General features: G+C 38.3%; 1 protein-coding gene across 2 annotated transcripts in view; it reads left to right on the top strand.

The window, feature by feature from the left end:
• The window catches only part of CNTNAP5 (contactin associated protein family member 5), an 876,843-nt gene that overhangs the window by 704,796 nt on the left and 156,180 nt on the right, over positions 1-15,867 (top strand). For both annotated transcript variants that reach the window (XM_055108578.2, XM_008953637.5), the window contains exons 15-16: positions 13,768-13,895; positions 14,073-14,243. In XM_055108578.2, coding sequence (XP_054964553.1) covers positions 13,768-13,895; positions 14,073-14,243 — 299 coding nt within the window. The remainder of the gene's footprint in view (positions 1-13,767; positions 13,896-14,072; positions 14,244-15,867) is intronic.

Below are 15,867 nucleotides of genomic sequence, written 5' to 3'. Positions count from 1 at the left end.
TAGCTGGTATTACAGGGCACACCACCACGCCTAGCTAAGGTTTAGTACAGACAGGGTTGCTCCATATTGGTCAGGCTGGTCTCGAGCTCCTGACCTCATGATTCTCTTGCCTGGACCTCCCAAAGTGCTGGGATTACAGGCGTGAGCCAATGCTCCCGGCAGACTCTGAATCCTTTCTTAGCTGCCTTCTTGATCTTTGCTCACTGTTTCTTTTCCTTTACCCCTTTCTTTATAGGACATTTGCCTACTGAACACTACCTTAGTGTCTCCTCTTACTTGGGAACAACTGACCCAGGCTTAAATTACTGCACACTGAGGGGCAGGGAAAAGCGTGGCCTTATATCCCTTAATTGGGCTGAAGAGCTCTGTGTCTCCTTTCCTAAAACTTTCCATTGATCTCTTCCATTCTACTCCCAGCCTCTCCCTCCTTTGACTTGCTCAATGTTTCACTATCCTCTGAACCCCTCATCTGATAATTTCACTTCATCATCTAGAGTGAGCTCAGAGGGATTCTTCATAATGTCTTCTCTCACCTTGATCACTCCAGAAGTTATTACATATTTCATGACCCTTTCCATTTCCTTTAGAGCCAGGGACTATTTTCCATCCAGTGCCATTTTCTGTGGCAAGAGACCTCGCTCAGGGCACCAGAATTGATTATTAGATAAGGTCCTGTTCAACAATCAGCCTATCAAAGGTCAAGAGAAAACGACTGAACTTCCCCTCTTAAGGATGCCTGACTCACTCCTGGATGTCCCATAGTAGCACGTTGACCATCTTGGGGCAAAGTCTAGGTGAGAACAGATCAGAAAATTTCTTCTGTCATTCTCAAGAGGGAGTAGAGACTGAGATTCTGATTCAACACTTCTGAGCTTCATTCATTGTCTTAGTGCAAGTCATAGCTTGTGATAAAGGGTTTTTATAAATACTTTATTATAGAAGCATTTATATGTATTATGTTATCAGATATTTACTGATTTATCACTTACTTACTTAGTGCCTACTCTGTGCCAGACAGATAGTCTGCTGTGCAGAGAAAGTCAGGGGCATTACGGTCCCTGCCCTTGAGGAACCCTCAGAACACTGGAAAGAAAATGCTATTTAGTTATTAGGTGGGTACAAAAGTAATGGTGGTTTTTGCCATTTAAAAGTAGTGGCAAGGCCGGGCACGGTGGCTCACACCTGTAATCCCAGCACTTTGGGAGGCCGAGGTGAGTGGATCACGAGGGCAGGAGCTCGAGACCAACCTGGCCAACACGGTGAAACCACATCTCTACTAAAAATACAAAAATTAGCTGGGCATGGTGGTGCGTGCCTGTAGTTTCAGCTACTCAGGAGGCTGAGGCAGGAGAATCACTTGAACCCAGGAGGTGGAGGTTGCAGTGAGCCGAGATAGCGCCACTGCACTCCAGCCTAGTGACAGACTGAGACTCCATCTCAAAAAAAAAAAAAAAAAAAGTAGTGGCAAAAACTGCCGTGAGTTTTGCACCAACCTAATAGAAATACATGGGTTTAAAAAATCTGGCGAGAGAAATAAGCACAGATGTGCCTGAACCTGGGGTAGAAATGAGCTGGGAAATTTAGATTGTGAAGAGAAGCAGCAGTTACGTTTTGAAGGAGCAGAAGCAGCTAGTTAAATAAATAAACAAACTGATGTACTACAAGTAGCGGGTGGTGGTAGGGGGAACATCTGTGTGCAGTGGGGAAATTTAAAATAATATAAAAATCACCAGCCTCTTAAACCACAAATATATTGGTGTGGTTGTTGCACAGTCGTCATATGAGAAATGTACAGAAGATAAAGGAAAGGAGGAAGGTCAAATCCAGGTTATGAAGCTACTTGTATGGAAATAACAGTGAGCTAGCTTTGTCTGTACAAGGATTATGGGCATACGATAAGTATTCACACATGACACCAGGCACATCTTTGTGAAAATGCATTTATTATTTATCTATCAAACTCTACTATTTACTGCAGAAAGGAAAAATAACAAAAGCTAACACACTTGTGAAATAGTTAATCAAGTTCAACATACATGCAACTTATTTCTTGACAGCTGACTTTCCACACGTTTCAAATTTTTGTTTTAGACCACCACGCCTCTCTTTATATCAGTGGTGCTCTGTGTGCCTCAGAGAAACTTTGGATATTCTTGCCTTGTAAAATTCCCTCAAGTTTTTGCTCTGGTGAAATTAATCAGAAAACTGACTTGGCCTTGTATAGCACGCAGTGGATAGCGGTTGAATATGTTACAACTCCTAGATAGTATTGTCACTTAAATGTTACCTATCATATCCTGAATTGTTCTTAATATTTTATATACTGTACCTCATATTAACATCTCAATAACTCTTGAGGTTGATTTTATTATTTCTTTTCCCCAGAAAAAAGAAACTGAGGCTCAGAGATGATAAATGGTTCAGTTAAGGTCGCTTGACTAAGGGGCAGAGTAGGCATTTTAGCTGAATCTAAGGATGCCCTTAATGATTATGTCAAAGGAGCTGCTAATGTTGGAGTTTTGAAGAGTAGCCAGTCAGTAAGGATGCTAGAGAGAACTCTCCTACAGTCTCTCAAATCACATCACCACAGCATGCATGTTTCTTTTTGCTAAGCCAGGGTGCTTAGGGAAACTGGGGCATATTCTAAGCCTCTGGTGATTGATAATTTTTTGTTTTGTTTTATTATTTTTTTGAGTACGCTTCTCACTTTGTTGTCCAGGCTGTTCTTGAACTCCTGGGTTCAAGCAATCCTCCCATCTCAGCCTCCCAAAGCATTGGGACTATAGGTGCATTCAACCATGGCCGTCTTGTTCTATTTTAATAAGCCACTGTAACTGAATAACATACATTTCAATAAGACCCAAGTAAATGAAGATAATGAGTGCATGTTGTAGGGCTGAGTGAAAGTGACACAGCTCACAAGGTTGAGGTGGGTGGGGAGAGAAAAAAAAGTCATTCAGAGAACCTCAAAAGCACATTTCCTTCTTAGAGTAAGAGGAAAGCTTAAACTACCCGTCGGAATTAGCTGATTTCCTAGGGGTTTTTCTATCTCAGCCAAATCACTAAATTGTAATGAAAAAGGAATAAATGAAGGAACATATAAAGAATAATAATTTTACTGATTAATGACTGTTTGCAAAGGAACTTCTCTCAACATAATCATTCAATCTCTAGGAGTCCTCCCAACTAGATGCTTTCTGAACCAGCTACTTTATAGTGCTGGCTTGTTGAGAGTAAGAAAGGAAACTCTGGTGACAGCTCTGGGTTGCAGACCCTGGAGACAGCATAGGAGAGTGTTGGGCTGTGTGGAAGGTGGAAAAACAATCATCCAGCAAGAGGCGTCAAAGGCTGGTGGAGCAGCATGTTGGAGAAGGCAGAGAGAATACACAGTGTCCCTCATGATGATGACCCGTGGCCCAAATGAAGAGTCTTCTCATCCAAACAACCAGGTTGCCCTAAAGTGAAGCTCTTTTACTTAGCAGTAGAACATTCTTTTATTTATTTTAGAAGAAAGTACAGAAGTTTTTATTTGATTTTTAGTAACTCTGTTCTTTGCCTCTTGCCCTTAGTGTACCCTTGTATAAAGTGATATGGCAAAAATAGGAAGAGAAAATGATGTAAGGTGTAAATTCCGGTCATCTGATAATCCAAAAAAGAAAATATTTTATTCTTTTCCATAAAGAATAGAATATTTTTATGGGATGTTATCTTTTTAGCACATGGAATCCTGGAGCTTTAAGCTACTATTTACTCTTTGGTTCTACTTTTCTGTTACAGAGCAATTATTTAATAAATGTTGCTAAATTCATGAATGAACGATGGATGAATGATTTCTGTTAGACAGATTTTTACCAATGTATTTTTAGATAGGTCAGGCCATAGCCATGATAGAATTAGTTGAAATTTACTTCCTTGTTAGCCATTACTCCTGTTTCACAATCTCACAATAAATACTTACCAAATTTTAACCTACATGCCTTTTGCTACAGATTGATTTTCTTCTGGCTGTCAAAAGTAGTTATTTCTCTTTCTATGCCCGGATTATTTCATTTACCATCATATATTCCAGGTTTATTCATGTTATTGAAAAGGGCAGGGTTTTCTTAATTTGCCAAGGTTGAACAGTAGTTCATTTGTTATATACACATTTTCGTTATTCATTTATTCACTGATGGACACTGAGATTGTTTCCATGTGAGGGGATAGATATGTCAAGTTGCTTGATTTAGCCATTCCACAATTTATACATATGTCAACACATCACGTTATACCCTATAAATATATACAATTTTTGTTGTTCAATTAAATGATTAATTTTTTAAAAAGTAGTTACAAGTGAACTTCCTGTTCCAAAAGTTATCTTTGTATACATTTGCCTTCAAAATAAGCTTTTGTTTTGGTGAATGCATGTCTAATCCAGGCCCCAGGACATTGCCCTCCCCAAGGGCCCTGCATTCCCTTCCCATGAGATGCAGAATGAGATGATGCTGGATACCTCCTAGTGGTGTCGAATTTTGCTGTTTCCTCACCTGGGTCATTATTTGATCTTTCAGAACTCTTTCGGTTTCCTCAAAACCTTCACCTCTGAGATTCCCAGGCTCCATGCATTAAGGGCGCCTTAGACCACATAGTATCTTGAGAAGGGGCCCCAATCCTGAATTCTGAGAGAAATAAAAAGTTCACCTCAGGGCACACTAACGTTCCATCCCTTATTTAAAAATAATAATAAATTAGGCAATCTCTATTGGTTGAATTTTATTATTCATTAATCTGTTTATGAGCTACTCTGCTGCTTACTGAGTTTTGAAAGTGCTTGTTCTCTAGGCAGACAGGAATTAGGAAGGGTTTATGTGGGTTTTTGCTCACTCAGTCCCTGAATTCCCAGACACATCTTGCAAACTAATCAGGGCCAGCCTCTTGTGTTGGAGAGGAGTGTGCTTGGCACGTGTTGGGTCCTCCACGCGTTAACTGCTGAATGAGAGGATGCATGAATGAAGAGATGGGACATTTTCTCTCTCCCCATCCACACTTCCTGGCCAGATATGTGCTCCACTTCCTAGTTACTTTCTGCAGTTTTAGTCATTGAATATACTCTTAAAGTATACATTCTGGAGTAACTTGATACTGGCTTCCTTATGCTAATGTTCCCATGACTGGGTTTCAATTTTTTTTATTATTTTTTTAAGGCAGAATCTCACTCTGTCACCCAGGCTCGAGTGCAGTGGTGTGATCTTGGCTCACCGCAGCCTCAAACTCCTGACCTCAAGCAATCCTCACGCGTCGAACTCTCAAAGTTATGGGATTACAGGCGTGAACCATTATGCCCAGCCTACATTTTTTTTTTAGGCAGAATGTTTTGTGAGGTACTTCAATGGAAAGAATAAAAAGGCATTGCCCAATTAAGAGATAAAGAAAAAATATGAAAATAGAAAAAAAGAACTTGTAATAACAGGTTGAAAATTCAAAACCAAAATGTCACATCATTACTTTGTAGAATTCTAAATGAGGTAAATAGCTGATATTTTGCCTGGCGTAGCATTAAAGCGGGTTTTTTTTTCTTTCTTTTTATTTAATGATGCCACCATCCTATCCACCTTTTAGGGAAAAATATCTAATATGAACAGCTTATCATCCATGAGTTCTGGAAAACAAAACATAGCTATGAAATACTTTTTTTTTTTAATCTTGTGGAAAACAAAACATATGCTGAGGTTTCTATTACATCAGTTATCTGTCAAGCCTTTCAAATATACTATCACTAAATTGTCTGTAAAGTCTCATTATTTGAGCAATTGCAAAATTGTACCAGAAATAAAACTTAAAGTCATTATAGAGATCATGATTTTGCATTTACATGAAATGATCCTCTCCCTGAGGAGGTGGCTTTACCACAGGGATATTCAGAACTCACCAGTCAGAACACAGATACACAAGGAGACATTCCTTACAACTTCTTCTTGATCAGAATTTACTGGAACTCTTAGCCAAGTATGTCTGAAGGGGACAGCTCTGACAGAATGGGAAGCTGGTGATGCTGTTTTCGTGTGCCTTTCATTCTCTCTGTCTTTGTCATTTCCACTCTGCCTGGGGCTGCTTCCGTGGTCCATGGCAATGCTCTCTGTGAACTACAGATAAATCCCAATGTCTGCATTTTTTAAAAGTGTACTGCCTTCATCATGTAGCAGAAGGAGAAATAATTCCATCTCCTTTGCACATCTGTCTTATAGGTATTTTGTGAAAGTGTCATGAGCTAATTCATGTAATAACACTTAGAATACACCCAACTGTAGCTATTTTTGCTGGTATCATTGTCATTTTCTGGATGTAAAATGTAATGAATCTCTCAGTAATATTTTATTATGTAATGGAAAGAACAAATTGTGGATTTGTCACTTATTAACTAGAAAGCCTAAGTCATTTAGCCTCTCTGAGCTTCTGGTTTCTAATGTATTTTTTAAAAGTGGGGGAATATCTATCTCTGGGAAATATTGGCTGAGTTAGCAATAATTTGTGCACCCAGCAGACGTGGCATGGAGTCAGAGCTCAAAGATTTATCAACCATCTTTTTATTATTATTTTATCCATTTTCATCCGATCTTAAATAAGCTATAAAAGGCAACACTGATTTATAGAAGTTAAATGGATGTCTAAGAAAAGTCTGTATGCATGTATTGCAAATCAAAACCACAATGAGATACCATCTTATACCAGTCAGAGTGGCTATTAAAAAGCCATGAAAACAACAGATGCTAGAGAGGTTGTGGAGAAATAGGAACACGTTTACACTGTGGGTGGGAGTGTAAATTAGTTCAATCATTTTTGAACACAGTGTGGCGATTCCTCAAAGACTTTGACACAACTATCATTTGACTGAGCAATTCCATTACTGGGCATATACCCAAAGGAATAGAAACCATTCTATGATAAAGATACATGCACATGTCTGTTCATTGCAGCACTATTCTCTATAGCAAAGGCATGAAATCCACCTAAGTGCCCATCAATGATAGACTGGATAAAGAAAATGTGGTACATATATACCATGAAATACTGTGCAGTCATAAAAATGAATGAGATCATGTGCTTTGCAGGGACATGGATGGAGCTGAAAGCCTTTATTCTCAGTAAATTAACACAGGAGGAGGAAACCAAATACTGCATCTTCTCACTTATAAGTGGGAGTCGACTGATGAGAACACATGAACACATCGGGGTGGGGAACAACACACACTGGGGCCCGTAGGAGGGTTGGGAGTGGCAGGAGGGAGAGCATCAGGAAGAATAGCTACTGGATGCTGGGCTTAATAACTAAGTGATGGGATGATCTGTGCAGCAAACCACCATGGCACATGTTTACCTATGTAATAAACTTACACATCTTGCACATGTACCCCTGAAATTAAAAGTTGGAAATAAAAAGAAAAGAAACTAAAGGGAAAAGAAAGAAAAGTATAAATGCATGTATGCAATGAACAAAAACAAAACAGAAGTAATAGCATGCCAGCACAAAGTTCATTCAACCACCAAACTTCGAGTGGAGTAAGGAAATAGCACTGAGGTTCCTTCTCCCCAAAATAGGGCTGCTGTCTGAAAGTTTATTCTTAAAATTCACCATGTAACTGATGGATCTGCCCTGTGTGTAAATAAACCAAGAGATTCCTTGTGAATCTGGAACAGAAGAGCTCATGGACTCCCAGAAATCCTGTCAAGGTGATCCATGTGTAATCTCAGGGAATGCAGGGCTGGAAAATGATTGCAAATTAGTAAACTAAAACCTAGTCAATTGAGCTGTGTCTTATGTGGAGAAAGCCTGTGTGCACAGAATGGGGATGGTCACCCTGAGACCTAAGGAGGACAGTGTGAGGACTCAGGGCCTGGCGCTGTGATTCCAGCACAGTCCAGAGGCGGCACAGACTAATGTGAGAAACACCAGCTTCCGCTCTTGAGAGAGCTGCTGTCGGCAGGTGGGAGACTCGTGTTGGAGCACAGGAGACATTGGTGGTTATAGGCAAATGCTTTGGCATCTAAATCTGTGTCCAAATCCTGGCCTTTCCATTTGCAAATGATAAACCTTGAGAAGTTTCATCACCTTCCTGAATCTCAGTTATTGCTCCTGTACAATGCAGGAAATTGTTACAATATTTTCCTAGCGTTATTCTCAGGATTAAGTGAGCTCATGAGTGAAACTCTACTTCAATGCTCCCGTGGCCAGGGAAAGGATCCACGGATATAAGTTGCTCATCTGAGTCCCCAAACCACCAGTACATAATAAAGCAGCAACCTCAAACTCTAGCAGTGCCTCTAATTTAGGGATCTTATTTTTTTAAAAATAGTTTATTTCTGGAAAAGGCAACAGTGATTTAAAATAGAATTTTATTGTCCACTTTATAAATATTTTGGTATTGGGACTTTGCCTGTGAGAGGTAGAGACCTCTTAAAAGGTTTTAAGCAATAAAGTGTGAATCATGGTACATATTATGTAAACATGTTTCTTGGAATAATAAGAAGAATGATAGGAATTAAGAGAGTGGATAGATTAGAAGCAGGGATCCAGTTTATGTCACCAGCCCCAAAGCCTAGGCAGAACCATGAGATCTCAAAATAAAACTGAGTCCGGGAGCATGAGGATAAAGCAGTTGAACGGAGAGATACGAAGAAGGTGAAATTGGTGGAAATTGTTAATTAAGAGCGAGGGAGGAAGTAAGAAAGAAATGAAGACTCTTATGCTTATGATCTCAGCAACTGGGTGTACAGGGCAAGTCATTCACAGAGTTGAGTGACAGACAGGTGGGAAAGCTGACCCCTGAGAAAATGACTAGTGAAGGAGGTTGAACATCTTAGTTTAAGGTGCCTGATGACATCCAAGGGAAGGATTTAGTAGACAGTCAAATAAATATATATTCATGAAGGAACATGTGTGTGTGTGTCTGTGTGTGTGTGTGTGTGTGTGTGTGTAGCAGCAAAGAAGGCAAAAGTAAAATGTAAAATGGTGTAACAAAGTGAAGGACATTAGGGGCCGACATGTTCCACGGAAACTAGCAATTTAATAAGAGAAGTCTCAGTGGACTGAAAGGGAAAAAGGCCAATTGTCGTAGGTTGAGGTGGAAAAGGGTGCAGAGGAAGATGAGATGAGAGAATGCAGGCAATTATCTGAAGAAAATTTGGCTCTGAAGAGAAAAGAAGGGAAGTAACTAGATTGAGAGATAGGGTTGAGGATGACTACAGCATGCAAGCAGAAAGAGTGGGAGAAGTTGAAGGTACAACATAAAGAGAGAGCTTAATTGAAGGAGAAAGTGCCCTGAGAAATCAGAAGATGAGATTCAGGATAAAATACTAGCCATGGACAAGGGGAGGACTGCTCAAGCCAAGAGAAAGCAAATCACAGTGGGTTCGATGGTCTGACTTTGCAGATACCTTTGCTAGATTGCTGTTTAATGTCGAGCTTATTCTCTACAAAACATTTACTCATTTTCCAACAGGGAAAACAAGAATTACACACACATACACAAGTCAATATATAAATCAATGTCACAAAATATTTTATGCAAGAAATTAAAATTAGAATAGAGAGGGAAAAGAGAATACAGAACATTTGGGAACATTTTTGAGAGGAAACTGGAGTTGAGTCTTGAGAAATTTGAAGAGTTGGAGAAGACAAACAGTTGATGTGTTCCAGAGAAAGAGAGATATATATTTTGAAAACAAAAGACCTGCTTTTGTTTTCTTGTATCTGTTTGTGAAAAGTCCTATGGTTTCAGATTTCTGGAGCATTTATAGAAAAAAAAATAGTTTCTGAACATTTTAAATACATACTTAATTTGCCTTCACCCCTTGTTTCTTATGTTAGAAAATAAAAACAAGATTGCAGATGTGGTCCAGTGCCCCCCCACCAACCCCTGTGTGGAGCACAGGGAGATGGATATTATCCTGGGGTAGACTGTATATTTGACCACTCAATGCCTGCATTTGCTTTGGTTGGCAGCCAAATGACCTTTAAGCTCATTTAAAGCTTCTTGTTACCTAAACTCCTCGGTCTTTTTTTTTTTTTTTTTTTTTTTAAATCTGGAAGCCTTGAGAAAGAAAGCAAAAGAGAAATAATTGCTCCTTAAACAAAGCTAAGACAGAATTATCAGCAAGCATCAGTGCAGCACTGCAGACTTGAAGAGTTGCTTGCAGGCATCTTACTGGCCATTCCTCCTTTGCAGCCATAAGAAACGAAAAACATCATGTACCCCACTCAGGAGAAGGGGGTGTGGGGTCTCTTGAGGTTGATCCACTCAGATTCACATAAGGACTTCAAAGGGAACTGAGTTCTTGAATTCTTCCTATAATTTTCTGTTTGTCTACCATATATATAACGTTGTATTTGCTGCTTCTGAGTGACTGAAAGAGGAAAGGACACAAAAGAGGGGAAAAAAAACCCACTGTAATTTTTAATAGTTAAGTCACCCAAATTATATACTAAAATAAGCTTACCAAGCAGCAGTTAACCAAAATTGGTTGATGAAAATGAATGGCAGTCTGTGACATTTCATCAAACCTGAATGATACCCCGCCCCCACCACTCTGCCACTCTAAATTTGGTGAAATACCAAAATTCAGATATTTAAACTTAGAGAAGACCACATTGACTAATTCTGTACCACACCCTTGCTCTTGAGAATATTTAATTTTTTTCTTGCCACATGTGTTTTATTATTTTTAGGTCATACTAAAGTATTTTTTAAGGATCATATGCCTATTCCATGTGCCCTTGTAGACTCCATAAATGGGAATGTCTGGCTGCTCTGCTCATGCATTCCTGGTGTGGGGTGCCGTTTCTTGTTCTCCTTTTATATATTCTTTGTATGTCATATTTTTATTTCAAACTTCAGTGAGAATTTCCATAAGTATGTATTGAGTTTCTACTATGTACAAGTTGGTGTGTTCATTGTTTTGTATGCATTATTCCCTTTGATTAATACAACAATATTGAATTATTGTTATTATTATAACCATTTAAAACATAAGAAAGCTGATCCCCAGAGTGACCTCACTGATGTTATACAACTAGGGTGTTGAGGTACATGGATTCAACTCATGTCGTCTGATCCCAGCGACAGGCTTTCTTACTACATACAACACAATCATCTCTCAACTGTACTTAGGAAGGGCCTTGTGCATTGTTCCAAAGGAAGTGAAAGTTTGCAGAATCCTTACCCTTGGCATGAAGAAAGCAAATCTACAGCTGTAGACTCCTTGCCTATCAATAGGTACCACCATCATTTGCATCATTTTATTGTGACTAAAACCCACCATGACGATCACCACTACCATCACCACCAATTGTCCTACCCATTGTTTTGAAGTGCTGGAATGGTACCTGTCACTCACAAATTTAATTAAATCCGATCATATTCCCAATATGACCTTAAAAGCAGGAAGAAATACGCAAATTCCCCTTGATGATTCCATTGCCTATAGGCTCAACACAGCCTTCATCTGCAGTTTATTGGTCCAGTCAGTGTGGGTTCCCATTATAATTTTTTAAAGAAATTTAAAATTCACTGCCAATATTCAAAACCTGAAAATTTTTACATTAAGATTCTAGCCTGGCTCTTTGGTCTCATATTACAGAATAGCATAATTTCCTGCTGCTAGTGAGTACTACAGGCCTGTTTTAGTTGGGACAGCTACTTTATACTTATCTCTCTTTCCCCCTGACAAGAGATTGTGTGTCAATTTCCATTTATTACTAACACAAAGCTGGATTCGCATGCTTTTTGACTTGCTTGGCCCCTGTAGGCATTTAAATTTGTATCTGTTTCTGTTGCATTAAACAGCTTTAGAGAGCAATTTACTTTATGTTTTCAGGTAAAAAGTATTCTTAGTAATGTGCTTTGCATCATCAAACTAAATATGATTTCTTTCCTCTGTTATTTGGAAGATAATTTTATTCTTAGAGTGCTATTTTTAGATCCCAACACTTTGACACAAAAACATCAAACTTTTGTAGAAAAGATGCCAGAATGTGTATGAAAGGCAGTCGTTGGCATTGATGGGCAGACTTTAGAAACTACCATTTTCACCTTGAAAATGGAAATGGAGAGACATACCATTCTATAGCAGTACAGAATTTCTTCAGGAGAGGATATGGGTTTGGTCTTCATTCCACTTCGGCTGTTTGGAATTTGCTTTGAAATCTCTGCCTGAAAAGATACCGGAATGTGGAGACTGAAATTCATCCCTGTGTCTATGCAACATTCATAGATGTACTTTCAAGCTGAGACAAAAGCCTTATTCTATATCCTTTGAATGGCCTCTAAGTACAGGTATTCGAATTGTAGATATTGTATAGTATATTTCTTTACATTTTCCTTTTGATCTGTAGGAATATATGTACAGGTGAATATTTGACTTATTCATAATCAAGATGAATTAATATGTTTTTCTCCGTTTTCATGAGTTGGATAATAAATCTGAAAATTTAATTTTCTACATGTGCTGTGTAATATAAGCTCTCCAATACAAAATCATAGGTGGATGCATAAAAAGATAAATTGACTTGCCTGGGGCCACAGAGCAGTTCAGGAACAAAGATTAGAACTAAAATAAGTGTCACTGCCACCATTTTTGAGCATTTACCGTAGATCAGGCACCATGCTAAGTGACTACATAATCTCTTTTAAACCCATTAGTCACTGTGATGTAGATGTTATCTCCATTTTAAAATTGAGCACACTGAAGATCTCAGAAATGAAATTATTTGCCCAGTCTAACACAGCTAGGACCTGGGGACTGAGATTCCAGAACACAGCTGTATACTTCTAAAACTATGTCCTTAAAGACCTGGGGTAGATACTGGGGATACCAAGAATGTGGCATTGTCCCTGTCTCTTCTGTGGTGTGAGGTGTGACTTTAGGCCAGCTATCTAATATCTCTGAGCCTCAGTTTCCTCATTTGTAAATGGGCATAATGACACCTACAGCATAGGATTTTTTTGGGGGAAAAATACCTATCCCCTAGTTTATTTCTGCTCAAAACCGTTGTACATTCAATGCTAGTTTCGTACATCCAATTTTTCTTTCTCAGCCAAATGATGTGGCCCTTACCATGAGTCCAAAAACACCACCTTAAACAAAAGGGGAAAATATCCAATGGCTTATACTATTCTTTCTAAACTTTATCCAAAGGTGATTAGTCAATATTTTATTTGCATGGTTAACAAAAACAAAGCCAGAGTCACTAACTACCGAGATCTTTAAGAACAAAATGAAAAGCAACGAAGCAGTAACTATAAAGCACCTCAAGTTAAAAGGTGGTTAAAAAAAAATCTCAAGTTGATTAAAACCTGTTGGCAGGTGGCTGAAACAAGTCCTTGGAGTGATTTTTGAGTGGAACTTGTGATGGCTGTTTCAAGTTAGTTGCTGAGATAGCCGATCTCTTTATGGGAATGAGAGGTGAGGTTTAATGTCACATTTGCACACATTGAGCTGTTGGGCTGCTCTTAGCCACCAAAAGCAGCATCTTTGTAAACTATCCATTTCTACAAGCACACGTGGGGAAGATGTAAAATTCACTTGTTTTTGGAAGCCAGCCATGGGTTTTGTAATTAACATTCCTTCCCTTCACACACACTTAGGCGATGAAAGGCCTGCTGTTTTCCCCCTCTCTGCCCCTACCCTGCTGCAACTGGCCAAATCACTTCTGAAAAGAGGGGTCATGGAAAAGAGTCCCTAGATTATCTACATTTTGTCCTCTTTTTTTCTTAAATTTATGTTTTGCAGGACAAATGATACTGGCTTTCTTTCCTTCAAAGACCACTTGCCTGTCACTCAGATAGTTATCACTGATACCGACAGATCAAACTCAGAAGCCGCTTGGAGAATTGGTCCCTTGCGTTGCTATGGTGACCGTGAGTACAAAATCGAAAGAAGCTTTCTCTCTGCATTACATGAGCACAAGATGTTTTCACTCCCTTATCCCTTTTCCCTGCAGTGTGCCCTAGTCTTGAAAATTATCCACATGTCCAGTGCTTTCCCATACCCCATTGAAAACTATAAACCATGTTGAAGGATTTTCTCATTTGCAGGACGCTTCTGGAACGCCGTCTCATTTTATACAGAAGCCTCTTACCTCCACTTTCCTACCTTCCATGCGGAATTCAGTGCCGATATTTCCTTCTTTTTTAAAACCACAGCATTATCCGGAGTTTTCCTAGAAAATCTTGGCATTAAAGACTTCATTCGACTCGAAATAAGCTGTAAGTGCCCTCAATTATGAATTTAATGTAACTGATCAACAAACAAGTTTTAGTCTTGTTTTTGCCACCAGTCACTAGTGGGCATTTGTACCAGCAAATTAATCTCACTGGACATCTGTAAAATTAGCAGTGATAATGTCTAGTTCCTTCTGATGCTTTATGATTTATTATGACCTGTCAGTATTTAATCAGTCATTCTCTCATCAAAACATGGGCATTCCGAAAATTCCCATAGACACCTATTACAGTTTCCAAAGGTATTTCTTACCTGTGACTTTAATCTTCCACACTACAGGACTTTATTCATGACACTTTCCATGCAAAGCTGAAAAGAGGATTATTATGCATTCTATTCATATTTAGGGTCTACATTTTTGCTTTGCCTTTGTTCCAAAAGTAATTTCCTGACTTATTTCCCACACTAGGAGCGTGTGACTATCCAATCGGAATTCCCATGGTTTCTCTGCCACTTCCCCGTGGACAGTGGCGTATCTAATAAACTTGATGCCAGGATGTGGATCACCTTTTAGCACTGCATATCCTACATATAAACTATATTCAGTAATAATCATGATATGCGAAGAAAAATAACGGGAATACAGATGGTGACATTTCCTATAATTAAACATTTTGTATATAATCGTACTAATGAAACAATATTCCAATACCAATAAAATACAATTTAAAAAAATTACATCAAGTGGTATTTTTAATAAAAAGGGAAAAAGCATACCTATACATTGCTCTGTTGCGATCATAGTAACATTAAAATTTATGTTTCTGAGTCTCTACTTCTCGAAATTTGACAGTGACTTCATAAAATTTAAGTTTTTTCATATGTTCATGTTCAAAAGAGAGTGTGCTCATGTCCATTTATCTTATATTGAGAAAATAATACTTTCTATTAATTTTAGTTTGTTTCATATGAAGCAAGAGCTATACAAATAGATAAGGTTTTAAACTTCCTAATGTATTTTTTAAAAATTCATAAAAATTTCATTTTATACTAAATTCTGTAAATTCTAGTACTGTCAATGTTTTTATTTCAGGATTGATTCTAGAAACTTCTACATGTCTCTGCAAGCAAAAAAATTATACTACAATAATTTCAACAGAAAATTCATGATAAATTTCTATTTTATTAGGTAAAAAGTTACCATATTCCTAAGAATTTGAAGTTGCTTGGGTTCTAGTAGGATGCAAATTTTGTCTCAAACCTCTGTGGTTCCATACATTCATGTATTCAACATTAGATTTGAGTCAAACAAAGCTAGCACAGTAATTATACAGATGAAAAATGAGAACTTGAGTTCTTATTCTTAAAAATAAACAATTAGATTTGAGTCTGTATTTTTAGAAGACAATGGTAAATCTAGAGTTCTCTGTATTAACTTTCCCTCAGAATATAATATTTATTAAGTGGAAAGAGAGAAAACATACTAATTTGAAGTTTATACATACATTGTTAAAAATTAACAGTAGTGTCATACAAACAAAATATATTTGTTTATTTTTAAGAGTAAGAACTTAAGTCAAGGCGCAGTGGCTCACACCTGTAATCCTAGCACTTTGGGAGGCCTAAGCAGGAGGATTGCTTGAGGTCAGGAGTTCGAGACCAGCATGC

Source organism: Pan paniscus, chromosome 13, assembly GCF_029289425.2.
Source record: "Pan paniscus chromosome 13, NHGRI_mPanPan1-v2.0_pri, whole genome shotgun sequence".
In the NCBI taxonomy this organism is placed as follows: domain Eukaryota; kingdom Metazoa; phylum Chordata; class Mammalia; order Primates; family Hominidae; genus Pan; species Pan paniscus.
This window is presented reverse-complemented; position numbering and strand designations above follow the sequence as displayed.